The sequence below is a fragment of the Trichechus manatus genome, unplaced genomic scaffold (genome assembly GCF_000243295.1).
Source record: "Trichechus manatus latirostris isolate Lorelei unplaced genomic scaffold, TriManLat1.0 scaffold00021, whole genome shotgun sequence".
In the NCBI taxonomy this organism is placed as follows: Eukaryota; Metazoa; Chordata; class Mammalia; order Sirenia; family Trichechidae; genus Trichechus; species Trichechus manatus.
In genome coordinates this window covers 13,510,111-13,537,227 of record NW_004443957.1, presented here as the reverse complement: position 1 = coordinate 13,537,227, position 27,117 = coordinate 13,510,111, and the positions used below count along the sequence as shown (strand labels likewise).

The window sequence follows — 27,117 nt, the reverse complement described above, 5'->3', positions numbered from 1 at the left end:
CATAAACAGCACATACATACACAAATAAACTTCTGAAATTGTTCTTTCTAATATCACATACTTTTGTTCACTTATAATCACCAAAATCATCCATTAAACAGATCTTTTCGGAGAGGTTTACTATGTATTGGGCTCAGCTGTACTGCGTATTATCCTATGGTGAATAAAACTCACATGGCTCTTGCCCACAAGGGGTTAACACCCTGATGAGGAACGCACTAGAACAAACAAGTAAACAAATACATCAGAAAGTACCTATAGACTGTGAAAAGTGCAATGAAGAATAGGCAGGGAGCTATAATAGAGAATTGAATGGGGCTTCTGAGATGGTTTAGTAAAGCTGAATCTGAGAGATGAGGAAAGTCCCAGCCAGGGCAGGAAGGAGTGGAAGCCTAGGGCACACTAAATAGCCCTGGGTAAGCTAAAGCCGGCCCCCAACTCTCAGCCATCATGGCGCTGGTGTAATAATCTGAGAGAGAGAAACAATGGGTGAGGTTGGCGTAGTAGGCAGGGGCTAGTTCATGTAGGAGTCTTGATGGCCAGGTAAGAATTTAAATCAGAGTAATGCCCAAATCCAGTTTGTGTATAAAAAGATCTTTCTAGCTGATGGCTTAACTCTCACCTTCTCAGAGAGACTCCCTTGATCGTACACCCTCAAAGACCATCTCCCTTTCTTCAGATTATATTTTCATTAATATTAACTGCATGAAGCCAAACCCACTTTGTTTGCTTTAGCTCACCTCAGTATCCCCAGAGCACAGAACTTAGTCCATGTCAGTTTCTGATTATGTATTTGCTGAATGAATGAATGATCTTACCTCATTTATCTTCTGTATAAATTTTGACAATTGAGCCTCTCTGAGCCTTAGTGAATTTATCTATAAAATAGGGATGAATGGGAATAGCAAGTGATTGATCAGTGGCCTTACTGTTATTTTTACTACCTTGTTTACTTTCATGGCCTCTATTTTAATTTCCAATCTCTGTTTACTTTCTCTCTTTTCAATGACAGCCCTGCTTATTACACTATCTGCTGCTCATCTCGCCAGATACTAACTGTAAAAACTCAGTCTTTTCAATCCAAACATATCATTTCTTGTCCCTCTATCCAGCCCCCCCACCCCCATCCCCACACACAGTTTTCTTCTGGAACCGCTGGTTTCTATTAATGACAAAATCATTCTTCTGGTCCCTCTAGCTCAAAAATTTGAAGCCATCCTAAACTACTCCCTATTCCTCAACTATTGATGAAGATTAGCTGCCAAGAGATTCTGGCTGAGGATGTTCCTTATATTCCAAAGCCACACCTACCCACCAAATTCAGGCCCTAGTTACTCCTTTTTGCTGTAATAGCTTCTTGACAGCTTCTTGGTGAATGATTGCAAAAGGCTGCTTTATTGGTCTCTCTACCTCCGATGCCTCTATCGCACTGTCCTTCTTTCCGAGAAGCAAAATTCTGATAATAATGCTTTTTTATTCAGAACTTTTTAAGGCTCCCCATTGACCATCCAATGATAAACTCACTTTTGGATACCATCCTGATATGGCTGTAACTGATTTTTCCCTTTATGTGGATCCTACATATTGGATGAACTGGACTCTTCACTGTTTTTGACCTCCCCTCACTTTCACAGATGTTCCTTCTGCATCAAATCTCTATCTTCAAATGCCCAGACTGGGCTCATCCTTCAAAGCTTATCTAAAATAGCTCTTCCTTTGTGAGCTTTCTCCATGACCCTTGTCTTGAACCGGATATGATCTCTTCTTCCACTGAACCCCACTTACCCCTGTTTCACTCGAAGTGTCTCTTATGGCACTTCTCACATTCTGCATGGGAATGTGGATATTTTTGTCTTCACCTCAGTAGCCCTGACAGCAGTTCAGTGCTTCTCCTTTGTTCTCCCCCAGCACTGGGGTAGCAGTAGTACACAGAGGTCACAAAGTCGGGCTTGAACCCTAGCTCTGCCTCATGCTAGCTGTGAGACTTGGGCTAACATTAGTTAACTTTCCTAGCCTCACTTTCCCCATCTGTTAAATGGGGACAACATAATACCTCTGCCTTAGGGCTGTTATGAGAATTAAGTGAAATAATATATGTAAAGCACTTGGCCCATTGCCCACTAGCAAGTGTTTAATAAATATTGGCTTTTACTTGCACTATGGTAAAAACTGACAAACAAAATGCCACAGTTTGTTTACTCATCATTCTTATCCCATTAGACCACGATCTGGGACAGGGACCAGACTTTTACCCGTATACTCCCAGTGCTCTCCAGAGTGCCTGGCTCATCAGAGGTGCGTAATAAGTGCTTGCGGAACGAATCACATTAATGAACCCCTTGATGGAGTTCATCACTGTGTAGTAATCATTTCTGTGTCCCCTGACAGTGTTTAGCAAGGTGTTTTTCACATGGCAATTGGTTAATTATATTTTTCAAGTAAATAAACAAATGAATAATTGAGTTAATAGTGAATCATGCTAAATATATATTGAATTGAAACAAATTGGTAGACAGGAAGGGACTTTGGGAAAGGGTGAAAGCGCCATACTACATTCAGTCCCTGGAAGACCCTTGTTCTTCCCTGGTTTATTTACCTTGTTAATTTCCCCTGACATAAAATCACAGAAATGTAGGGAGCAGTCTCTTCTACCACACGTCCTCTGCCTCTTAAGCGCTTTACTCTTCTCTCTTGGTACTGCCTCTCACCCTGCTTCCTTCTCACAGCGTTTTTTAATGTGTGTATCTGTGGTGGTGGCTGTGGTGTGGAAGAAGAGGGAGCCCTGAGTTTGCACTCTCCTTTGTACAAGGAGGGCACAGGCAGCAATGAATAGATGTTGAGCTTTTTTTTCTTATCTGGGGATGGATTTGCACAGATCCATTACCAAGCTCTCGTCCTGCTCATTTGTGAGCGAAGATGGGTGCCGGGGACACAGGGCGCAGGCTCTGCCGAGGGGCAGGAGGAAGCGAGACCAACAAGCTTTCAAGGGGATTGAGCTTGAGACCTGATTGCATTAGCCCAGGGTAAAAATCAGCTGAGCCTTCAGATTCAGACCAAAGAGAACTGTGGAAAGGAAACATAATTTAGAAAGTGACAACTGTGTTTCAGTCATTGTACTGAAACTCTACATTTATTCCTTCATTTAATCTTCTTACTTGTCCTGTAAGTAACAAGTAGTTACTATTATCCCCATTTCACAGAGAAGGAACCGAGGCTTGGAAAGGTTAAATGTGTTGTTGGTTTCACACAGCCAGCAAGTGTACTTGAATCCAGACCTTGGATCCAAATGGAGATCTGTCTGGCTCCAGAGCCTCTGTCCCACCCATAAAATTGTGGGACCCTTCCAGGGTGATTTGTGGGGGGGGGGGCCACAGGCCCAGTGGTGGCCTGTAAGGGCCCCAACTCTCAGCTGGCTCTGTTCTGCATGGCTGCTTCCTGTGTCCGCACATGCTTGCAGGAGATTAGAAAGGGGGAGAGCAATGGGGTGTCTCTCCAGCAATCTGACTACCTACTCATTGCCCAAAAGGAAGTGTTGCAGGTGTGGCAATGTGTGTGAGTTTCTGAGTGTGTGTGTGCATGTGTGTGAGCTTGTGAGTGTGTGTGTGTGAGTTTGTGAATGTGGCTGTGTATGTTTGTGAGTATGTGTGAGTGTGAGCATGGGTGTGGGTGTGTATGTGTGTGCGTGCACACAGGCACGTATACATAGTGTGGGGGGCATCTGTACCTGTGGATGTATTTATGAATGTATGAAAATCTCAATTCTGTATAATACTGTTTTAATGGAAATGTTGATCCACTGAAATCAAAGTGACTGACAGTTTTAAAACAAATGTATATCTTATATAATTAGAATGAGATTTGGGATATCTTAATTCATCAATAATGAGAACACGGAAGGAACCCAATTTGCTTAATCTGTAATTATTATTCAGATTTTTTAAAAGGGTGGTTCCAATGAATTATTAGGCTAGATTGCAATTTCTGTTTTTATGGCAATCATTTTATAGACTGTTGAACTCATCCATCAAGATTGGCTAGGGGTGTGGGTCAGCACATGAGGTCAGTCATTGTTAACCTATTCTGTGCTTTAAGATTGTCCACCTTGGTTTTTAAAAATACTACTGCTTGACCCAACCCTTTATACATGGAATGAGACTATCCAAAGGCCCATATGTGGGGTGAATGGGATATACCCCAAAGGTTGAGAATCATTGTGCTAGATGTCACTTAAGAGAGTTTCAGTGATAAAAGAGATTCATAGCTATGTCAATGAGAACATTTAAAGAAGATAGATAAACAGTTGACCCTAATACCACATGGCATATGCTAGAATTGCTCTATGAAAATACAAGCAAAGAGCAGATAATTCTTCCTGGACAGATAACATCTGCCCCACTCACCACTTCGCACCTAGAGGCCAGTGGTGGGCAAACCCGGCCAATACCCAGGCAGCAGTCCTGTCTGTAACCCAGTGTTGGCTTCATGTGTTTCTTGAGCAGCTCTATGCCCATGATGGTGAGAAGAACAGAGCAAGGTGTAGGGGGACAGTGGCTGTGGGATCCAGGATAACACTCACCTCTGCCCCTTACTAGCTGTGTGACTTTGGACAACCTTCTTAACCTTGCTGAACCTTTGTTGACCTTTGCATCTTGGGGGTAATAACTGTATAGCTGCTGCACATATAGCACTGAACATAGTGCCTGCCTGTCAGATGGTGAGTGCTCAGTAAATGGCAGCTAATAGTACCAGCTTTTTCTGACCCATTCACACTTTCTTCCGTTTGCTTTATATAATTCTTGATCCCAAAATGTAAAGAGAAACTGCAAGTCTTGGGCCATCTTTCCCCATCTGAGGACAAATGGGCTCTGCCTCTTTGCCTTCTGTGATGACCCCCTAGGTCTAAAGGAGGAGGAAGGTATCTGTCCTTCCTCTCCATAAGTCAGGTGTTAAGAATTGAGGTACAAATGTCTCCTGTATAACGGGTTTGTGCTACTGTCCCCTTGGTTCCCTTATCCCCAGCATGCTTTTTGTGAACAGAAAAGCTAAGCGTGAGTTCTGTATTTGTGTATGCATATGTGTGTGATTTTGTGTGTGTGTTTTTGTCTTTTTTGTCACTTTTTTAGCAAAGGTTGTAGCCCTGAATTGCAGAATTGGAGAGTCACAAAATGCTGTGCATTCTTATTATTTTCAAAATTGTGTTAAAATTTCTTCATGTTAAAGCTTTTTCAACATAACATCTGAATAATAATAGCCAACATTTATTCAGAGCTCATTATATCCCAAGGTTATTATAAGTTATTTGCATGTATTACATCACTGAATCCTGTGCAGTAGATGAGGTAGGTACTATCATTGGAGTCCTGGGTGGTGCAAACAGTTAACGTGCTCGGCTACTCTCCCCATTTTATAGATGAGAAAAGTCAGACACAGAGAGGCAGGGATGATGGCAGTTTCTCACTGGCAGATTTTTAAAGGACATAAGTTGTGTAAAGCACACACATGCACACATACACAAAATAGTTGATTAAAAAATCCATAACCAAAGATTATCAAGGATCTAAAATTCATTTATACATACTTTGTTCAGCATTGTAAAATTTGTGTGGAGTATGCTAAACCTCTTGATTTCCATTTTACATATGATAAGCTTAAGCCTTCAAGGAGCTCTTGTTTTCTTGAGGTCACAGAAACAGAAGGGAGTTTGAACCTGTAACTTACATCTAGGGCTCCTTCTCTTATACTCATTGCCTTTAAGATGCCAAAGGGTGAACAGAGATGGCAGTCTTCTAGATGGAAGCACAGACTGTTTATCCCTAGTTACTGGAGGGATAGCACAGTCATGGGCACAAGGGGCAGGTAGGTGGGTGGATGTGGTAGTGACAGCTTTTAATCTGATTGCTTGTATTTGCTCAGTTATATAGGAAGCAATATCACTAGCTGAGGGTAAGGGTAAGAGAGGAGGTGTGGGAGGGTTGAGGGGATAGAAGAAGGTATGGAGTAGTGATCTAAAGAGTGGGAGAGTGAATGGATAAGGAGAATGTAGTTTGATCACTGGACAGTGTTAGGGGCCCACTTGAGGTTGGTGGTCAGGTATTTAAAATGAGACCATTGAGTGTCGTTGCCAAGTGCATTCATCTGTGCAAAGACAAAAATGGAGCCACGAGATGGCTGAATTTAACCAGTGTTGGAGTGTTTCTGACAAGTATGATGAATCAACTGCAGGGTGAGGGAGTTGAGGTTATAAGTAAGGGAGTGATTACAATGATGGGTCATAGAATTTAATCTGAGTCAAGAGAGAAGAGAGTACATGAGATGGGTGAACGTCAGCACAAAGGTGGTATGATCAATGGATTTTAAGTTTCGTAAGTGTAGAAAAGTTGTTTCGGCATTAGAGGGAATGATCCGGGAATAAGAGATGATGATCAGAGATTGGAGTTCTTGATGTTGAGGTTGTGGAGGGGTGGCAGATATTGGTAATCTAGGATATGACCGTGGGGTAGAAGGCAGGATCATTGAGGAGAAAGGTCGAGGAACTGAGTGGCTTGAGTACTGAAAGGATCATCTCAGTAGATATTGACGTCACCAAAATTTGTGGAGAAGTGTTGGAGAGAAGGACAGAGATCTAGGCACTGAAATGTGGATTGGAAATGGAGCTAGTGGTATTGGTGGTGACTTCAGCAAGGAGCGGAAGTGGGTAGGGTAGTTTGATGGCAGGAATTAATGAACTTTCCCAAGGTCATAGAATTAACAAATGGGAGAGCCAGGTTTCACACCTACCAGTCTGGTTCCAGAGCCTTCATGCCTAACCACTTTCTTAGATGCTGACAAATATGTTATTTTTTCTGTATAAAATCTCTAATTAGATTTGTTTACCTTTAAACCCATTGCTGTCGAGTCAATTCCGACTCATAGCGACACTATAGGACGGAGTAGAACTGCCCCAAAGGGGTTTCCAAGGAGCGGCTGGTGGATGCAAACTGCAGACCTTGTGGTAGCAGGCTGAACTCTTAACTACTGCGCCACCAGGGCCCCATTTACCTATTAATAGACATTAAATAATGAATAAAATCACATCAATATTTACATTAATTTTCCTTTATATGTGATACACATGTTTCAAGATAACACAGGTTTGTAAAACTTAGATTATCATAAGGTCCCTGGGTGTCACAAGCAGTTTGCATTTGGCTACCAACCAAAATGTTGGTGCTTTGAACTCACCCAGCAATGCCGCAGAAGAAAAGACCTGGAGATCTGCTTCTGTAAAGATCATAGCCAAGAAAACCCTACGGAGCTCGGTTCTGCTCTGTAACACATGGGGTCGCCACGAGTTGGGAGCCGACCTGACGACAGCTAACAGCAACAACAACATCATGGTTATCATGATTAATTTTAAAAATAAAATGTTAGAAATAAATTTTATACTCAAGAAATAGGAGTCCCTGGGTGTCCCAAATAGTTAAGTTCTTAGCTACTAACTGAAAGTCTGGCAGTTTGAATCTACCCAGAAGCACCTCGAAAGAAAGGCCTGGCAGTCTGCTTCCAAAAGGTTACAATCATTGAAAACCCTATGCTCAGTTCTACTGTGAATCACGTGGGGTCGCCTGGGTTGGAATCAACTCAACGGCAATGAGTTTTTAATTCACTAAATGGGAATTTTAATTATAATGAATAATAGCTAGTATTTGTTGAGTTTGTTCTATGGGTTAAGCACTGTGCTAAGTATATACATACTCATTTAACAACTCCAGTTACTATGATATCCACATTTTAATAGGTGAAGACACTAAGTCTGAGAGAAATTTAGTAACTTGTCAAAGGTCATATAGCTCAGTGACTGCCTAATTCAGGATTCAAGGCCAGACCTGCCCAACGCTTAACCTCATTTGCATTGTTGTTAAATTTTTTATTTAGCAAATATTTATTGAGCACCTACTATGTGATGGCACTATGCCAGGTTCTTTCCCCACATCTGTGAAGGAAAATGTTACCTAAACCTTAATCTGTTGATTATAGTTATAGGTCATTTAAAGGAAAGTGCAGGATGCCATGGGAACATGTAACTAGGGACCTAACCTAGTCCTGGAAGGCCACGGAAGCCTTATTTTAGGATGTAATTTTTAAGCAGAGACTTAAAGAATAATCCAGATTATTCAAGTAAATGGGAGGGGAGATATCTAAGGCAGATGAACAGCATCTGCAAAGGCCCTCAAGTCCTATATAAATGAAGAACATCATTCTTATTATTTAACTGATGATAAAGCCATGGCATCGGCCATTCCTGGTACTTATTCCTCCCAGAACTGGTACTGATTGTGAAGACTGCAGCTCACAGTAATCTCCCCATCTTGTCACTAGGGTAGATTGAGGCATGGAGTGGTTCAGCCAGTTGTATAGCTGGAGAAGTCATTTGTGTCATTTTATCCCTTCACCCCTTCTCTCGAATATCTTGCAAACTACCTTTCTCCAGAAGCACTTTTTAAATGAACCTCTCTTCTCGTTGTTTCACTGCTCCCTCCCCACAAATGCATTTACCTAGTTAAGAAAAGGAAAATTTGCTCCAAAGCTCTCAGATTACATATGGATATGGCATTCCATACCAGGGCCCCAAAGTGTTGTGAATAGCTGGGCAGTAACATTGGAAACCGGACTTTCACCATAAACTTACCCTAATGTGGACCAGAGGCAGGCTTAAAAAGGAGGTGCCTTCATTTAACTACGGACAAATTATTTTCATTTATAAAATTTTCCCTTTAGTGACAGGTGGAGTAATATATAAGAAGTTCCTAGTTTCTAAAAGCCCATCGTGAAGAGCTTTTTTCATTACTGCCTCTGGCTGAAACATTCCCCCTACACTGGACTGTATCCAAGAGAATATATGTGTATTTGGAGCCCTGGTGACACTGTGGTTAAGAGCTCAGGTTGCTAACCAAAAGGTCAGCAGTTCGAATCTACCAGCCGCTCCTTGGAAACCCTGTGGGGCAGTTCCTGTAGGGTCGCTATGAATTGGAATTGAATCAATGGCAACGGGTTTGGTTTTTGCTATATATATATATAGAGAGAGAGAATGTGTGGGGGCAGAGTGAGAAACAATGGGTGTGTGTGTGTGTGTGTGTGTATGTGTGTGTGTGTGTATGTGTATATTCCTTCTGCTTCATCTCCCCCCAGGAGGTACTATGTCTTAAGCTCTTCACAAGGAAGCCCATCACCAGACACGCTGGCCAACAGCCTCTGAGCTGTTTCCAGATGCCACCATAAGGTGGAAAGCTGGGACTAGCACAATATCAAAAAGCAGCATTTAGAAGACTCTTGTCCAGAGCAGAAATGGTCCTTTCTCCTGTGGAGAGAGTCCACGTGAAGGGAGCATCCAGTCACGCTGGCCATGAGGGGTTTTACTCACTCCTTGGGTCTCGGTTAAATAGTGGAAGAAATGACCAAACAACCAGGATGAAGGCCAAGCATCAAATCAAGACCACAGCCAACCTCTGGTCCAGCCAAGGCTGTAGAAAACACCCTGAGACAGCTGATGATATATTTTAGGGAAGAGGAAAGAGAGTTGAAGAGAGGAGCTGAAAACTTGGAAATTGCCGGGGAAGACTGAATAGGCTCTGAGTATTCAGTCCAGCAAAGTCCCTGGGTGGTGCAAATGCACTGGACTGCTAATGGAAAGGTTGGCAGTTTGAGTCCACCCAGAGGCAATTTGGAAGAAAGGTCTGGCAATCTACTTCTGAAAGATATCCATTGAAAACCCTATGGAGCGCAGTTCTACTGTGACAAATGGGGTTGCTATGAGTCAGAAGTGAATCAACGGCAATGGATTTTTCTAGATAGTTCTCTGTATACACAGTTTGCCTTTATGCATTGCTGACTTCCGTGTCCCCACTCAAGTGAGCAGCTCTGAGGCACAGATTATCTTCCTGCTTGAAGAAATGGATTTGAGATGGTTCTTGTGGTGGCCTGTGATTCCCCTAAATGGCCATCCATAGCTGCTCTCATGGGAAGACAGTCTTTGTGGCAGAGGTGGATTACCCAATAGGCAAAGCAAGCACGATGCTTACCTTGCTTACCAGATCATATGTAGTGAACGATTTTACATTTTTTCACCACAGCAAGGATTCTGTTTCTAGGTATGGCTGGCATCTGTCTCTCTTCCAACCGCACAGCACCTTCCCACAGAATCAAAGCTTCTTTTCAAATTTACAATCCCTGACAGAGGCAGATGACCCAGTAAGCAAGGTAAGCCCGGGCTTACTTGTACTTACTTACTAATCTGTAGTGAACAATTCCAAAAGATGAATAAAATCAAAGACATGGCGAAACTCATGTAAAATTGTTCACTACAGATGATCTGGTAAGCATGGTAAGCACCTTGCTTACCTTGCCTATTGGATAATCCGCCCCTGCATCAGGGTCTTGACTTACAAGAATGAAGACCTCTTAAAAAGAAGAAGGAGAAGGCTCTACTTTGACTTCTGATTCTGCTGATTTTTCTAAACTGAGAAGGTCTGATGAGGTTGCACAATGCAGGAGAGAGAATACTGGAGGCCATGTGTGTCTTTGGTGGCCTCACTCAAGAGAGTGAGGGCTCCAGGAAACTGTAGGGTTCACTCTTCTGCCCCACATCTGGCCTGGCACTATCCTTGAGCTCCCCATTGGCCTAAGGCTCTTTCCACAAAACTAATATTGGCACAGACTGCTCAATAATATCACCATTCCTCAGGGAGGCAGCACTCTTGCTGCCACAAGGCCATAGAAGCTGAGGTGGGGATTACTGTTTTATGCCCCTCACCTTCCTCCCCAGCTCTAGCCTTGAAAATTAAATGGGAGTTGCCATCTGCTCAGATACCTCTGCTCCCCAGGACACAGAGGTTGGCCCAGGGTTGCTCCTCTGATCCAGGACAAGTCAGTCAGTTCTTCCGTGGATTTTTTTTTCCCCTAATGAGGAGGGGGAGTGTCTCCTCTGTGGTCTGAGCCTGTAAAGACATGAGGCTCAGGACGTGAGGCCGAGCATGTCATTAGCCATTTTGAAAGAATGGAGCCCACAGATTGAGAGGGACAGAGAGGGACAGCTCTGAGGGCATTTAGACCCTGTTTCCAGGTACCTCCCCCAGAGGACATTGGTGGTTCAGTGGTAGAATTCTTGCCTTCCTTAAGGGAGACCTGAGTTCAGTTACCAGTCAGTGCACCTCATGCGTAGCCACCACCCATGTGTCAGTGGAGGCTTGCATGTTGCTATGATGCTGAACAGGTTTCAGTGGAGCTTCCAAACTAAGATGGACTAGGAAGAAAGGCCTAGGGCGTACTTCTGAAAATCAGCTAATGAAAACACTATGAATGACAATGGACCAATTTGAGACCTATCATGGGGATGACACAGGAGTGGGCAGCCTTTCTTTTTGTTGTGTATGGGGCAACAATGTCTAGACACTCCCAAGACAACTTCCATCTGAGCCTGGATATATGACTCCATGACGGGACTTTTTTTGGTTAGGCCAGTTCAGTTTTCTTACTGGGACTTGCACCCAGAGTGCCCTAATGCAGAGGTCTTCCCTCATTCAGTCTGTGTCAGACGACCTAGCTTCAGAGTATTGCCTCATTACATCCAGCTCTTCATCATTGTGCCCCTGACTTTTCCCTTACGACACCCTGTGGCCTCTGCCCTGGGTCCATGCATGGCCAGTACCCAGCCTTTTCTGCACCCGGGGTAAGTGCTCTACCTCTAGCCACTGCCACTTAGCTTGTCTCCTGTAACTCCATTCTCTTCCCTCTCACTCATTCTTTTCTATTTATCTGGGCATACACGTGTTTCTTCAAAAAGACTGTAGATTCCTTTGAGGGCAAGAATCACTTTATCCCAACTCCCACTGCCTATTATCAGTTCTCACACAATAGGCTCTCCATAAATATTTGCCAAATAAATAAGAATCCCCATCTCTCTGACAGATCGTGCTTGTCTAGTGGGAAGAAAATCAGTAAATTCCCTTTTATTCCTTTTGCTGGAGCAATGTGCAATTCTCTACCTTCTCTTGCCACTTCACAATATGCTATTGCCTCTCTCATTGTGTGTAATGCCAACACTGTTCGTTGCCCTGTGATGAGTAGGGGTGTGGTGCAGGGGGACTTCGACCTTCCCATAGCCATCATTGCCTCCTCTCTAGCCAACACAAAACATTTACAATCTCAGTTAAAGCCAGGTGTTGGCATTGCAGTTGTACCTTAGGGTAAGACATGATACTCCTCCCTCGACTGAAAATTGGGAACCACTACTAATTACAGTATTTTTAGTTGATCCAGGTAATAGTAAATTTAACTTATTTAACAAATGCTTCTGTGGCACTCACTAAATGCCAGGTGCTTGTCTGAACACTTTAACTATTAACTAGTTCCTTCTCATAACAGATAAGGAAATGGAGACAGAATGGTTAAGGGGCTTGCTCAAGGTTACACAGTAGGTGGCTAAACTGGAATTCGAAATCGGCGGGCTGGCTCCAGAGGCCAGACCCTCATTCCTGTGCCCTGCCACATTGAGGGGTGGCAGGGCACACAGTGGGATATCCTGCACACCTGCACCTTCGAGTCTGAGTTGCTTTTCTCAGATTTCTGGCCCCTTGAGAACAGGAGACCTCTATGACCTGACCCACCTAGCAACATGTTGATGTGTGCTTCGTAAATGATTCTTGGAGCATTGATTGATTAACTACTGGCTTGAGTACAGGTTTATCATACACAGTTAATTGTTCACATTGTAATCAACACCGGTCCTAAGATTTTGCTCCTCAAAATATATTCGTTTCAAACAACCTAGGAACCATGCCAAGATTTAACTCTAATAACACATTGTACCAGTTTTGAGTACTAGAGATGACTCAAAGGCAAATTGCTTTGTTTAAAATTATTGCTCTCAAGGGGCCAGCAGTAAATAAAATATGATTCTGCCCCAAACAGAAAGTTACATATTCCTCTTCTCTTCTTAATGCTCTTTCTAGGTGTCTAGGATACAGTGGGACATTTTTCTCCTGTCATTTGTAGACTTTTTCTTGAATTAATATGTATTTGCCAGGTGCTAATAAGCCACTGTTTATTTTTCAGCAAGAATAATCAGATCTGAACCTTCCTCTTTGGTTTCACCTCCAGTGAACAGGACAAACATGAAAAATACAGTGGGGGTGGGGTAGGGTGAGGGAGGGAAGCTGTTTATTTGATGCAGGGGTTATTCAGTTATTCTTGGTTCAGTGTTTGGGTACTTGTTGGAGCCAATTCTGGTTACCTTAGGGTGTTTCTAAACTGAATTCCAGGAATAAACTGTTTATAAATAGTAAACATATAATATGAACACATTCATCCCAGCCACTGGCCTATGTAATTCCAATGGCCTCGCCTTGCAAGTGGCTCTCTCCCCTGGATAGCTAATTGGTTAGCTAGTTGGGTTAAGTTGGTCATTCTCAACTGTAACAAACCAAGCACCCTCTTTTTATAACAAATATTTTGTAAATGACATTTATTATCGTTAAATGAAATCCCTTAAATAATAGAATCTATGTACATATAAAATTTAAACAATAAATAAAATGACCTAATAGTAATTAAATGAGAAATAGTAAGAATGTAATTTATAATATAATAATATCTATTTTAATATGTAAGTTCCCTGGTAGTATTACAATAGAAGAAATAATAAAGGTGACACACATTTGCACCTAATGTAGATTCACTATAATGCAATATGTAATGCAGTAGTTTAGTATAATACATGATATAAGAGCAATATAGACTGATAGAGATGTATTACATAGGTGATTCGAAGACCATGAACAGCACTGCAGGCCATGATATGATTTTTCAAAATTATGAAAAATTCTTGGTAAAATTTCTAAATAACAGTGTAGTCTCCCTTCCATTTACATGATAATTATGTGCCTCAGACATGCACCATATATTAAAACCGTATAACCATATTAACTAAAACCTGTTGCCGTCGAGTCAATTCCAACTCATAGCAACCCTATAGGACAGGGTAGAACTGCCCCATAGGTTCCCAAGAAGCACCTGGTGGATTTGAACTGCTGACCTTTTGGTTAGCACCCAAACTCTTAACCACTACGCCACCAACCAATTCCTCCTGAATGTAAATAGAGTTGGCATCGAGGCTCAGATATTTATAAGCCAGCTTTCACCTATATAAATGTCCAGCAGGATGTTCAAAAGGTTGCAGGACATGGGGAAAGTTTTCGTTGTGCAGAACTGGCCCCAGCACCACACTATTCTAGTGTCTCTAGCTCTGCTTTCTAAATGCCAGCAATGCTCCCTGATCCCTGTGTTATTCAAAAACAATCCCATAAATTTCCCAAAATGCCCTCTATCATGGATTGAATTATGTCTCCCAAAAATATATGTATATGTGTATCAATTTGGCTGGGCCATGATTCCCAGTATTGTGTGATTGTCCAACATTTTGTCATCTGATGTGATTTTCCTATGTGTTGTAAATCCTATCTCTATGATATTAATGAGATGAGATTAATGGCAATTATGTTGATGAAGCAGGACTCAATCTAAAAGATTAAATTGTGTCTTGGGCCAATCACTTTTGGGATATAAAAGAGATAAGTGAGCAGAGAGACTTGGGGACCTCGTACCACCAAGAAATAAGAGCCAGGAGAATAGTGCATCCTTTGGACCTGGGGTCCCTGTGCTGAGAAGCTCCTAATCCAGGGGAAGATTGATGACAAGGACCTTCCTCCAGAACCAACAGAGAGAGAAAACCTTCCCCTGGAGCTGACACCCTGAATTTGGACTTCTAGCCTACTAGACTGTAAGAGAATAAATTTCTGTTTGTTGAAGCCATCCACTTGTGGTATTTCTGTTATAGTAGCACTAGATAACCAAGATACCCCCTACTGGGTGATACCACCACACTGGACAACCACTGGATTAAATCCTAGTGTTAGATATAGCCCCAAATAATAATTATGATTTATTCTCCTAACTGTTCTTGAAAAACAAAGAAATGTTTATAGCACAATCCTGAATAATTGACTTAGTTGTAGGGCTGTAAGTTCCATGAGGGCAACGGCTGAGTCCATTCAGCTTGCCAGAATATCTCAGCACCCAACAGAAGGTCTGGGGTTTGCTAAGACTTGCTTGAATGAGTAAATCCTTTTAGGGGTTGAACATCTGGGTTAGTGAAAAAGTATACACTATTTAAAAGAAGTAGTTTCACTACTCCAAGTACATGCAGCAACACGTAGCCTCTAGGAAGACTTGTAGTTAGGAATTATTTGAAAATACCATTTCAGTTGTTTCTGTTTGAAAGAGTGGCATTAAAATGTTTGAACCTAAGAAAGACCCAGAGTCCCCATGTCATTTTGAGTAGGAAAGGGAGTGTGTTAAGGTCCCTGTATGAGCTGTTGCCTTGGCCTAAAAGGTTTGCTTAATCTTCACAGTGGTCTGTGAGGCAGCCATTATTAACCCCATTTTATAAAGTTAGCCTCAGCAGGGCAAATAATCTGCCCAAAGGCAGACAGTTGGTTAAATGGCAGGACAGGATTTGAGTCTAGAACTACGTGATTGTAAAGCTTTTACCTTTCCCAAGAAATCATGCTGCTCTTTTTCTTAAGTGGGCAAAGCTGGATTTCAGTTAAATCCATATCTGAAGGAACATGAACTATGCATATTTGAGGTCTACCTTGATATAATTTTACTCTATGTGAAGTTCCAATTCTCATGCCTATAAAATTCCACTTTCTAATAAGAGCTCAGCTGCTAACCAAAAGGTCACAGTTCAGATCCACCAGCCGCTGCTTGGAAACCGTATGGGTCACTATGAGTGGGAACCAACTCGACGACACCTAACAGCAGCAATAGTTGTTCATTTGGAGTCCCTGGGAGGAGCAAATGGTTAAGTGCTGTACTATCAACCAAAACGTTGGCAGTTTGAACCCACCCAGAGAAGCCTCAGAAGAAAGTCCTGGCAATCCACTTCTGAAAGGTCAAAGCCTTGAAACCTTTATGGCATTCAGTTCTACCCTGTAACACGTGGGGTTGCTATGAGTGGGAATCAACTCCACAGCTCGTAGTTCTATGATTATTTGGTTGGTCTTGTTCTTGATCAGGTTCCAGGATTTAAAGTCTCATATGAGCTCAAGTTAGTTGGCTTCAACTTGGTTGGTTAGTTGGCAGAGACTATACCCTCTTTGTCTTTGGGTCTCCAGAACCTAGCATGGTGCCTGGCACGCAGTGGATGTTTAGGGAGTGTTTGTTGAGTTGAATTTAACTGAATGATGTTTCTCCTTTTAGGCCTTGGCCTTACACAATATTTCAGCGAGGCTTTGACCTGGTTTTGGGAGAGCAGCCTTCTGATAAGATATTCAGGTAAGTGGTTTTCTAGGGACTTACTTCTGTATGTCTGTAAGTCCCATGGCCCACTTTCCACTGAACTTCCTTTCCTGGTGGTAAAGTATAAAATGGGAAACATAGTCCTTCTGCCATCCTGGTAACAAAAGCGCTTGCTCCCAGATCATGCCTGGAGACATCGTGGAGAACTCTGAAGTTAGACAGATTCTGCTTGGTTCCTGGCTTCCTCCTTTCTAGCACTGTGGGCCTCAGTTGTTTCTTTAACCTCTCGGAGCCTCCAGTTTCTGCATTTGCTAAATAGGACTACATTACATGCCTGACTTGATCCTGGTGAGGAGTATACGTATATGATAATGCGGGGAAAGCCCCTGGCACAGAAACTGGCACAGAGCAGACAATTCATGTCGGTGTCTGCCTCGCCATTTGCGTCTAATTTGCACCTTTCTCATAAAATCTTAATTGTTCAGGATGAATATCTCCCACCCCTGCCTGCCCCTTTCCTCAACTCTACCTCCTTATTATTTTCCTTTATGCACCACCCTCCTGATCAAACTGGATGCTTCTAGTCCCTCCCAAGTGCCTACCTACATACCTGGGAATAACACATTAGGAAGGCCCGCAAGCAGAGAAAGAATTTGGGTGCCCGCCATGAATGATTGGATAAAATTTAATTCACACCAGGCCTTTAGCTAGAGCACAAGCTCATTTCCAAACTAAGATCTTATCCATTCATTCTGTCCATGCATCCTTCACTTAATATACATTTGCCGAGTACCTAGTAAGTGCCAGAGACTGTGCTCAGCCTGGCGGGATGGATGTGAATACATCTCCCTTCCTGAGCGAGCCCTCAAGTAGAGAAAGTAAATAGTCCTACCTAAGTGTCTAATGTCAAACAGAATTAAAGCTGCTGCCTGACATCACTGGGAGGTATGGTAGTCAGGGTAGCAGCGTGGGGCAAATGGAAGATTTTCTTTCTCTTCATTGCTCTTAGTTTCCTGGGTCTGATTTATTCACCACCCTGTCTTTCCAAACCACCTTCCCCAGACTCTCTCTGTCAGCTGTTCCTGCGTAGGTGTTAATTTTTGCTGCTGTGTTGGCCTCCCAGAGCTCGCTCCCCTTTCCCGGCTTCCTCTGCTCCTCCCTTGGTGCTGGGGGCTGGAGGCGGCTTGACCACAGCCCGGTTCTCCTAAGGCAAGCTGCTAGCTAGAGTGCAAACTTACAGAGCCGCTTCCTCAGAGGACCTGTCTCTCCCAGGACAGGCTGGGCCACGTTAATGGCATTGGCCACAGGCTGGTTTTGAGAGTTTGTGCTGTAAGAGGATGTCAGCTGTATTCCTTGGACTTCGACTTGGGCAATTAAACTTTCCAACAATGATTTATCATTGGGCTGACTTTTTTCTTGCTTTTTCCTACTGCTTGTTGGCCAGGACCTTCAGAGGATGATAAAAATAAGGCAGGTGGGGAGTCTGGTGGAGTTTGCCCAATTAAATGTGGGAAAGTCCCCTCTCCCCTAAAAGTCAGAAACTAGCGCTTTGAAAAACAAGGGCCTTAATGAAATCATTATTAGAGCAAAACCTGTCCAAGAACTGTGCTGCCATCCCCACAGCAGCATCTGTTCTTCTGAAGCCAAATAGATGTGATACCCAAGCACTAAAGAGGGTGCAGCTAGGTGGTTTGACCCATAAGATAAACTCTTTTAGGAACCAATGTGTTAATCAATAGGTGACTAATCATCTGGTCCCTAACATGACAATAACTGTTTCTAAGGTAAAAGCAATGGGACATGATCTGCCTATTTCAGGTACTAAACCAAAAAAAAAAAAAGTTGCCATCGAGTCGATTCCAACTCATAACGACCCAATAGGACAGAGTAGAACTGCCCCGTAGGGTTTCCAAGGAATGGCTGGTGGATTCAAACTGCTGACCTCTTGGTTAGCAGCTGAATTCTTACCCATGGCACCACCTGGGCTCCAAATGAAACCACTCTGGAATCTAAGTAAACCACCTCCCAATGACCACTCTGGAAAATTCTATGACCTGGTCAGTTACTGATTTCTTAAAGAAACTAATGGCTATTTACTTCCATTCTGCTTCCTCAAGATTAACGCCCTGATAAATTCCAAACCACTGAATATTTCCTTAGACTATGAAATAAAGTTTCAGTTTTGACATTCAAATATTTCCAGAATTGAATATCAGCCTACGATTCCCTTTTAATAAGCTGTTCTTCTTCTATGGAACCTTCCATTCTTAGTCAAATCTGTCTTCTTACTTACCCACCGCCTCCAAAACTTGAATATTTCCCACTCTGTACATTTCCTCATGCTCTTTCCTCTAACAAGAATGTATATTCTCCTCCTAGTATAAGCACTTAGTGGTGTGGTGGTTAAGAGCTGCAGCTGCTAACCAAAAGGTCAACAGTTCAAATCCACCAGCCGCTCCTTGGAAACCCTATGGGGCAGTTCTGTCTGTCGTAGATGGTCGCTATGAGTTGGAATCGACTTGACGGCAGCGGGTTTGGGGTTTTTTTTGGTTTAGTATAAGCACTACGCCTTTTCATGGTCCAGGCCATGTCTTGGCTAAACCCAACATCTACTGAGCACCTACTCTTAAAAGTAATGTTTCATGTGTTGTAAATATGACCAAACATATGACCATGATAGTCCCCGCCTTTAAGGAATTTATGGTCTTATCAACTAGTATCCAACTAGTATCCAACTCTGGCTCTATGTGAGAATCCCCAGGGTGCTCTTAAAAATGACTCACAATTATACGCAGTACAGAACAATTAATTCAAAAGTTCTAGGAGGTGGGGCCAGGGCATGAGTGTTTTTAAAATCACTGTGGTGAGTCTAATCTGTAGCCAGAATTGAGATTCACTGCGCAAATGCTTCTCCAATTTAACCTGTAATGACTTGTCCCTCTCCAAATTTCTGTAATATTCTGGCTATAATATTTGTCAATTATTATGTTTCATATTTATTTTTAATTTGCCTATGTGTTTCCCAAGTGAAATGCTTGTCTACTTGAGAGAAGGTGTAATGCCCTAGAAGCTTTAAATATTTAATATCTAGTATACAATTTTGAAAGGGCAGTGGTACTTCAGTGGTAAAATTCTCCCCTTCCATGTGGAAGACCCGGGTTCCATTCCCAGCCAGTACACATCAAGTGCAGCCTCCACTCGTTTTGTCAGTGGAGGCTTGCATGTTGCTGTGATGCTGAACAGGTTTCAGTGGAGCTTCCAGATTAAGTCAGACTAGGTAGAAAGTCCTGGTGATCTGCTTCCAAAGATTAGCCAATGAAAGCCCTATGGATCATAATGGTCCGATCCCATTGTGCATGGGGTTGTCATGAGTCAGAGGCCAACTCAATGGCAGGTAACAACAATATACAATTTGAACACAATAAAAAACTCAAACCCCTTGCCATCAAGTCGATTCTGACTCATAATGGCCCTATAGGACAGAGTAGAACTTCCCCATAGGGTTTCCAAGGAGCAGCTGGTAGATTCGAACTGCCATCCTGTTGGTTAACAGCCAAGCTCTTAACCACTGAACTACCAGGGCTCCATGAACACAATTGCTGTTGTTGTTAGGCACTGTTAAGTCGGTTCCGACTCATAGTAACCCTGTGTACAAAAGAACAAAACACTGCCCAATCCTGTGCCATCTTCGCAATGGTTGTTATGCTTTATATGCATTATTGCAGCCACTGTGTCAGTCCATCTCATTGAGAGTCTTCCTCTTTTTTGCTGACCCTCTATTTTACCAAGCATGATGTCCTTCTCCAGGGACTGGTTCCACCTGATAACATGTCCAAAGTATGTGAGATGTAGTCTCACCATCCTTGCTTCTAAGGAGCATTCCTTCAATAATATGTGGATGATCATTTCAGGTATTTATTAAGGACTTGAAACCAGACTAGGAAAAGACCTTGATGTCCAACCCAACCTAACCATGGTAATCTGCAATCCCAAAGAACCTAAGAAGTGTCCAATCTAGACTAAAAAGGTCCAAGGGGACGCTGGACCTGGGGGCTAAGTCTTCTCACCAAACCCATCCTAGAGATGAATATGTTATTCCATTGTGGCTAGGATTATGCCATTTCACCAGACCCTCTGATGGCAGGGGTCAGTGCTGACCAAATTTATCTCTTAGCAGCCCTCCTTCCAAGTGTATACCTGCATCCCTGGGAACAATACCTCATGCTGAATAGCCTGTTATTGGAAAGAATGGAGATGTCAGGCCAAGAGCTATTTACCAGTTTGCACAAATTCTGTTTCATGCCAAGCCACAGTGAGAGCACAGGCTTATTCCATCCAGCTTTCTCTGGTGACTGCTTGCCTTTGAACAGAAATTTCAAGCTCTAGTTCAATAGGGCCACGTGCAGGACTGAGCACACAGCTGAGACTATCCACCGCAGTGGTCACCACCAGCTATCACAAGAGAAGTAGGCCCAAAGTGGGAAAGCATTCCAGATGCTCCCCCAACTTCTCTTTGGTGGTTTTCTGAAGTCTTTTTCTGCCAAACCTGCATGAATGAGGGACAGATGAGATTTCAGGACACAGTTTTTCTCGGACAATTTCTCTATATTTGGTTTTTGGAGTTAGTAGGTTTTGAAGCTAAATGAAAACTTTAGAATTTAATAGCCATGAGCCTTCATGGACTGGAAAGCAGCTGTGATCTACACCTGAAAATCAAACCAGCCCCATCTTTCCCACTTAACAGAGTGGTGGCTTTGGGGAGGTTCCTAAACTTCTTTTGACTAATTGGAAACCCTGGTGGTTTCGTGGTTACAAGTTCGGCTGCTAACCAAAAGGTTGGCAGTTCCTGTCTGCCAGCTGCTCCTTGGAAACCCTATGGGGCAGTTCTATTCTGTCCTATCGGGTCGCTATGAGTCAGAATTGACTCTATGGCAATGGTTTTTTTTTTTTTTAAAATATGGGACCAAATTACCAATCTCAGAGGGTTGTTGTGAGGATAAATGCAGCAGATCTTCAGAACACCTGCCATGTTGAGAGTCCTCAGTAAAGGTCACTGTCACCCACACCTTACTTTGCTTCTCCTACAGGCTTTCGACTTGACTCTACTAGAGACTGAAGGAGATTAAACTGTTTTTCTTGTTAACTTGGTACAGTGTAGTGTCTCAGAAGCTGTACCCTTAGGATGTTCCTCACAATATCAGACCCATATTTATTTTGAGCATTAAATCCATTCAAACTCTGGAATTAACCTATAGCCTGCTCTAAATGGAGGATAATCTTCACCAAGACTTCTACCTCTAAATTTGAAAAAGCGAGATTGTGTCTCCCAGAAGCCTGTGCAGAGTAAAGAGTGTAACAAAATCCCCTTATTGATCAATCAATAAATATTTGTTGAGCAACTTTCTTGGGCCAGAAACTGTTAGGCAGTGGGGATACAAAGATGACAAAGAATTATTCCCTGCCATCCAAGAGAGGACATTCTTGTTAGCAGTGATGGACACATGGAAAGACACATGCAATTCAACATCTCAGGACAGCAAGGGAGCTGTGTGCAGATGTACAGAGGAGAGCCCCCTAGCCAGCCTGAGGAGTAAGGGCAAAGTCCTGAAGGACCTTCTGGAAGAGGTAGGATCTTAACTGAGTCATAAATGAGTAGGAGTTGGGCAAAGATGAGAAGAAAGAAAGTTCATAAAGAAGGACTATTAAGAGCAAAGGCAGAGAGATAGAACATCAGGATGACTTTAACAACTGTAGTTCATTTCTTATTGTAGGAGCACAAAGTGCAAAGCAAGGTTTGGTGAAAGAAGAAGGTGAAGAAGTGGGAGGGAATGACATCTTTTGAGGCCTTGAACTTTGTTCCATAGGCATGGGGTGCCATTAAGTAGTTCAAGTTGGGAAAAGATGTGGTTTGATTTTCCCTTGGAAATATTACTGCATGGAAGGAAGAAGGGAAAACTACGAGATGGAAGGGCATGAACCCCTTCTTCCAAAAGAAAAAAAAAAAAAAAACTACTGGGAATGTTCTAGAACTATCAACCATTTCCTAAAATCCATTATCTAAATTATAAACTATGGATCACAAATTTATTGCTTAGTTTCAATGCAAAAATTGTAATTTTAAAGCCAAACTAGAAAACAAAAACTCACCTCTATATCCAAATAAAGTGCCTCCTCCCTGGTACATTTGAAATCTTTGTATGTTCTTTGTGTTGAAACAATAGATTTTAATAGTAGTGGTGCACCCCACCCGCTCAGCCTGACTGCTATAATGTTGCTAGCTCAAGAATTTCCATTATGAAATACAAATTCTTGGAGGTGGTTTCTTTCAACCCACATTAATCCTCACGTTGTAGGCATCTTGGGGCAATCACTAGCCCTGAATCAGCTCCTTGATCTTGCCAGGTGAAGGGTGAATGTGTGTGTATGTGTGGGTGCATGCATGTGTGTGTCCATGTGTATGTGTAAGAAGGGGCTTAGATGCCTTCAAGTTTGCCAGCTACTGCGCAGAGGAATGAGGGGGTGAGTCTTCTCTTATATCCTCCAAGTAGTGGGAATTCCCTAGTGCAGACCCTCCCTCCACAGACCTAACCCCACCTACTGCCTCATGTCCCTGTGGGTGGGAGGAGTGGGGTGCCTCCTTGAGAGCAAGAAGTGTCTCTGATGTTTCAATGCTGCTCAATGCAGAGGTTCACCCGACAGGTCAGAGAAGCAGGGGGCCAAGAGTAAGGGTGCGAGTAGGTGGGGGAGAAATCCCTCAAAGCCTGGCCACATCCCACTTAGATTTGCCTCTTCCCTGGGGATGCCCTGCAGCTGAGCTGGCACCTGCTTTCTCCTCTTTCAATTGCTCTAGCACCAGGGCTTGCTTTCAGAGGCTGAGTGAAATTGGGTAGTGTGGCTGCCTTGTGACACTTAAGCTCCAGTCAGTGGGTCAGCTCTTTGGCCGGCATTCTGGAGACTACTATTTTTACATAGAAGACCTCAAGTCATCAGTTTGGTTTCGTAGCATCTCAAGCAAGAGGAGTGAGGAGAGGGTTATGGGAGAGAAAAGAGCCGGATTCTGAAATAGGGCTCTGTGACCAGCATGCTAATCATGCCAGCGCTGGGTTCTGTTTAATTGTACGTATCCTTCCATTGTCCCTCCCTCCACATTAAGCTGGAAGGGGATGCCAGACTGCCACAGCCTCGTGATATCCCACCCACACTGGCTTTTATCCCTAGACTATTTTTGACTGTGAACACAGAGCATTTGAATGCCTTTGAAATGAAATGAATGAATAAGTAAACAAATAATCTCTCATGGTTTCCTTAAGCTCTCCCTTGAAATGGTGATTGATTCTTTTATTCCTTTTAGCCCTTGTTATAAGAATTTAAAACAAAAAACTTTCCTTGTATCCCAAGGGTTAGCTCTGCTAGCTAAGGGTGCAGGTAGGAGTGCAGAGAACAAATCTGGGGCTGTTTGGTTCATTCCTTTCTTCTCCACTCCCTGGAATCACCTGGCTTCAGTCATTTCTGCTCCCATCATACAGAAGCCAGAAGAGGGGCAATTTTTTCCTTTCTTTTCCTTGACAGTGTTCCTCCAGGCGCAGAGAAACCAATGCTACATTTGTAAGTACACAGCCAGTGGGGTGGAGATAGTGAGAGACTGGCAGCTCTTGTTAATTAAAATGCTTCCAATCATACCTGACTTAAGGCAGGGGAAACCTTGCTTAAAATCTGAAGAACTCTCTTTCTTAGGACTTGAGGAAAACCACTTCTAACACATGGCAAGTGGGTGTCATTATCAGTTCTCTGATTGGCCATATGTGAGCAAGAGTAGGCCTCTTGGCCTCCCTAGGACTCAGTCATATCATCCATAAAATGGCAATAAGCTCTCCTTTCTGAAGAGGACAGCTAGGGGTGAGAAGGAAGCACTTGGAGATATAATGCCAGATCCTCCACGGGGGGGTTACCCCCAGTCATAACCACCTGGTGTTGGGTGTCCCTGCAGATTCACCTACACCCTTGGGGAGGGCATGTGGCTGCCCCTCAGCAAGAGCTTTGTGATTCCACCAGCTGAATTGGCCATCAACCCATCGGCAAAGTGTAAGACAGACATGACAGTGATGGAGGACGCTGTGGAGGTCAGGTGAGTCTGGCCTCAGGGCTCTTTGCTTGGGAGGCTGAATGGAAAACTACCAGAAGGCACTAGGTACTAGGAATGGAGTCACCACAAGCCAAAAGAAGAAGTTGGCAGATAGCTTCAAATTCTTCATACCTTATGCCAGTATCTGGTTTTTTTCTCGGTCAGTATTGCGCACCTGAAGGCTATTTGCTGGAAGAAGACATAAAATTAGAGTTTGTAAGCACTTCCTAGATACCCTAAGGACTGATAGGCAATGGAATGTTAATTTCCTTGCCTGAGTTTATACCTCCTTCTTTGACCAGGCGATACAGCCTGGGCTCATTTCCCAGATACGGAGGATGCCCATAATTTGTTAGTTGAAGGCTCAGAGTATGACTGATCTTTACGTTTTGTAAGAAAGAGTAAGACATTTGAACCGCCAAATCTTTGGGTTAGCATCTTAGCACTTAATCATTGCGCCATCCATTGAAACCTGTTGCCACTGAGTCAATTCTGTCTCATAGAGACCTTATAGGACAGAGTAGAACTGACCCATAGGTTTCCCAAGGCTGTAATCTCTATGGAAGCAGACTGCCACATCTTTCTCCCATGGAGTGATTGGTGGGTTTAAACCACCAACCTTTTGGTTAGCAGCCGAGCATTTTAACCACTGTGCCACCTGGGCTCCATTGCAACAAGCTTACTCGTTGCCTTCGAGTCGATTCCGACTCATAGCAACCCTACAGGACAGAGCAGAGCTGCCCCAGCATTTCCCAGGAGCGGCTGGTGGGTTTGAACTGCCTAGCTTTTGTTTAGCAGCCGAGCTCTTAACCACTACACTGTGCCACTAGGACTCCTTAATAGGAATAGTACAGGAATGTAATACTGCTTGTTGCACCTGGAGGCCTCTTGACTCTTCCCTGCTTCCCACTCTTTCTCCCCATAGAGAGGAGCTGATGACTTCGTCCTCCTTCGACAGCCTGGAAGTTCTTTTGGATTCCTTTGGACCAGTGCGTGACTGCAGCAAGGATAACGGGGGCTGCAGTAAGAACTTCCGCTGTATCTCAGATCGAAAGCTGGATTCCACTGGTTGCGTGGTGCGTCTGCCCTGCCAAACTGGTAGTTTCTGTTTTGGGGACGGGGAGGGCAGGCGCAGGGTAAAACGCAATGCAGATGTATAGGTGAAAGTGTACAGTGAATAAAAGAGGGGGTCAAGGGTGATCCCATCCTAGTTATCACAGCTGTTCAGTCTAAATTAGGAATTTTCTCTTGACAGAGAAGGTGAAGAGCTAATCATTAGTCAGTTAACCAATAAGTACTTACGGAGAACCTACTATGTGTGCTATAGCTCTCCAAGGAACATTTCATGAATTATAAGGAATGATTCTTTCCCTCTGGTCTTACAGTCTAGTTGGTGAGAAGGACTCCCAAACAATTTGAGAACTAATTAACTACTTAATAGTATGACGTTGACTCTAAATGCAGTAGGAAATTTTAGGAGAAACCTAGTTAGGGCTAGAGTGACGAAAGAAGTAAGTTATACCAGGAATGGCTGAGAAAAAAAAAATGCCCCCATTGAGACCATGGCAATGAACTACTTCCCTGAAGGTGGGCTTATACCTTGTTATCAGCTTTATGGACTTTGCCACCTTTAAAATGCGTGATACCATGAACTAGAAAGACTGTTTGGCCTAGAGTGGACTAAGATATCTCCCACACCATGAATATGATGATTGTGTTGAACCATGAAGGTAAAGGGAGGCAGGCAAAGTTGAAGTCATCAGCTGCTGGTCCCTTTATATTGGCTGTTGTCATGCCCATCAACACTCCTGTCTGTTTGTAGGTGTCTGTTCTTTAAAGGACAGAATGATGCAGTCCTCACAGAGAGAAGAGGGAATGTGCGGAGAAGGAAGTTGGGGAAGCCGTACATAAAGGGAATGGAAAGGAGAGGGAGACGTGATCCATTGAGACACGTAGTATTCTGTAAGGTTTGGAGAATAGGGCCAGGAGCTTCCAGTTCTGGGGGGTGGGGATGGTACCCCATCTTGCTTCCCAATCTGACAGCCGTGCTCCTGTGAGGAGTCCCAGAGCAGGGCAAGCTGTGAGGTTGCTGAGCCCATGCCATTCTTCACGCTTCCTCTCCCCCACTATGAGCACCTATCCTGTTCAGGGAGCTGTTCTCCATCAAAGATGGGTGTGTACCTGGGGTTCAGGTGGAACTGTCCCGGCCCTAAGTCCTCCCCAAACTTTCAAAGACCAGGCTGTAGCTGACAGTAGCATAAGTCCTCTGAAAAGAGAGAAAAAATGAAGAAAAGGGACAGAGAGAGAGTGAGAGAGCTGAGGGGCAGGTAGGCAGAAAACTTGATAGATCCATTAAAAGGAGAGGAAAGAAGAACAGAGAGGGCTATTGTAGAAAATACAAAGAAAAGTGTTCTTTAGGTCGTGTCTTGCAAAGGCAGCCAGGGGGAAATTGATGCCCCACAGGGTTGCCCTTCCTTTGGTCGGTCCTCTTTCAGATGTCCTAAGCAATGAGCTTCCCAACTCAGTCCCTCAGGAGACAATTTCACTATCTAATGGAGCTCCCAGCTGAGACACATTTTTGTTACTGTTCAGCCTGCATTTCTTCATCCAGATTTCAACCTTTCATTACTTATTATTATCACAGGTCATGCTGAGTTTGA

At 43.3% G+C, this 27,117-nt stretch overlaps 1 protein-coding gene across 3 annotated transcripts in view; it reads left to right on the top strand.

Annotated features, from left to right (window-relative positions):
- The window catches only part of ASTN1 (astrotactin 1), a 381,789-nt gene that overhangs the window by 231,569 nt on the left and 123,103 nt on the right, over positions 1-27,117 (top strand). For all 3 annotated transcript variants that reach the window (XM_004372849.2, XM_004372848.2, XM_004372850.2), the window contains exons 9-11: positions 16,297-16,371; positions 24,323-24,460; positions 25,383-25,533. In XM_004372849.2, the coding sequence (XP_004372906.1) occupies positions 16,297-16,371; positions 24,323-24,460; positions 25,383-25,533 (364 nt within the window). The remainder of the gene's footprint in view (positions 1-16,296; positions 16,372-24,322; positions 24,461-25,382; positions 25,534-27,117) is intronic.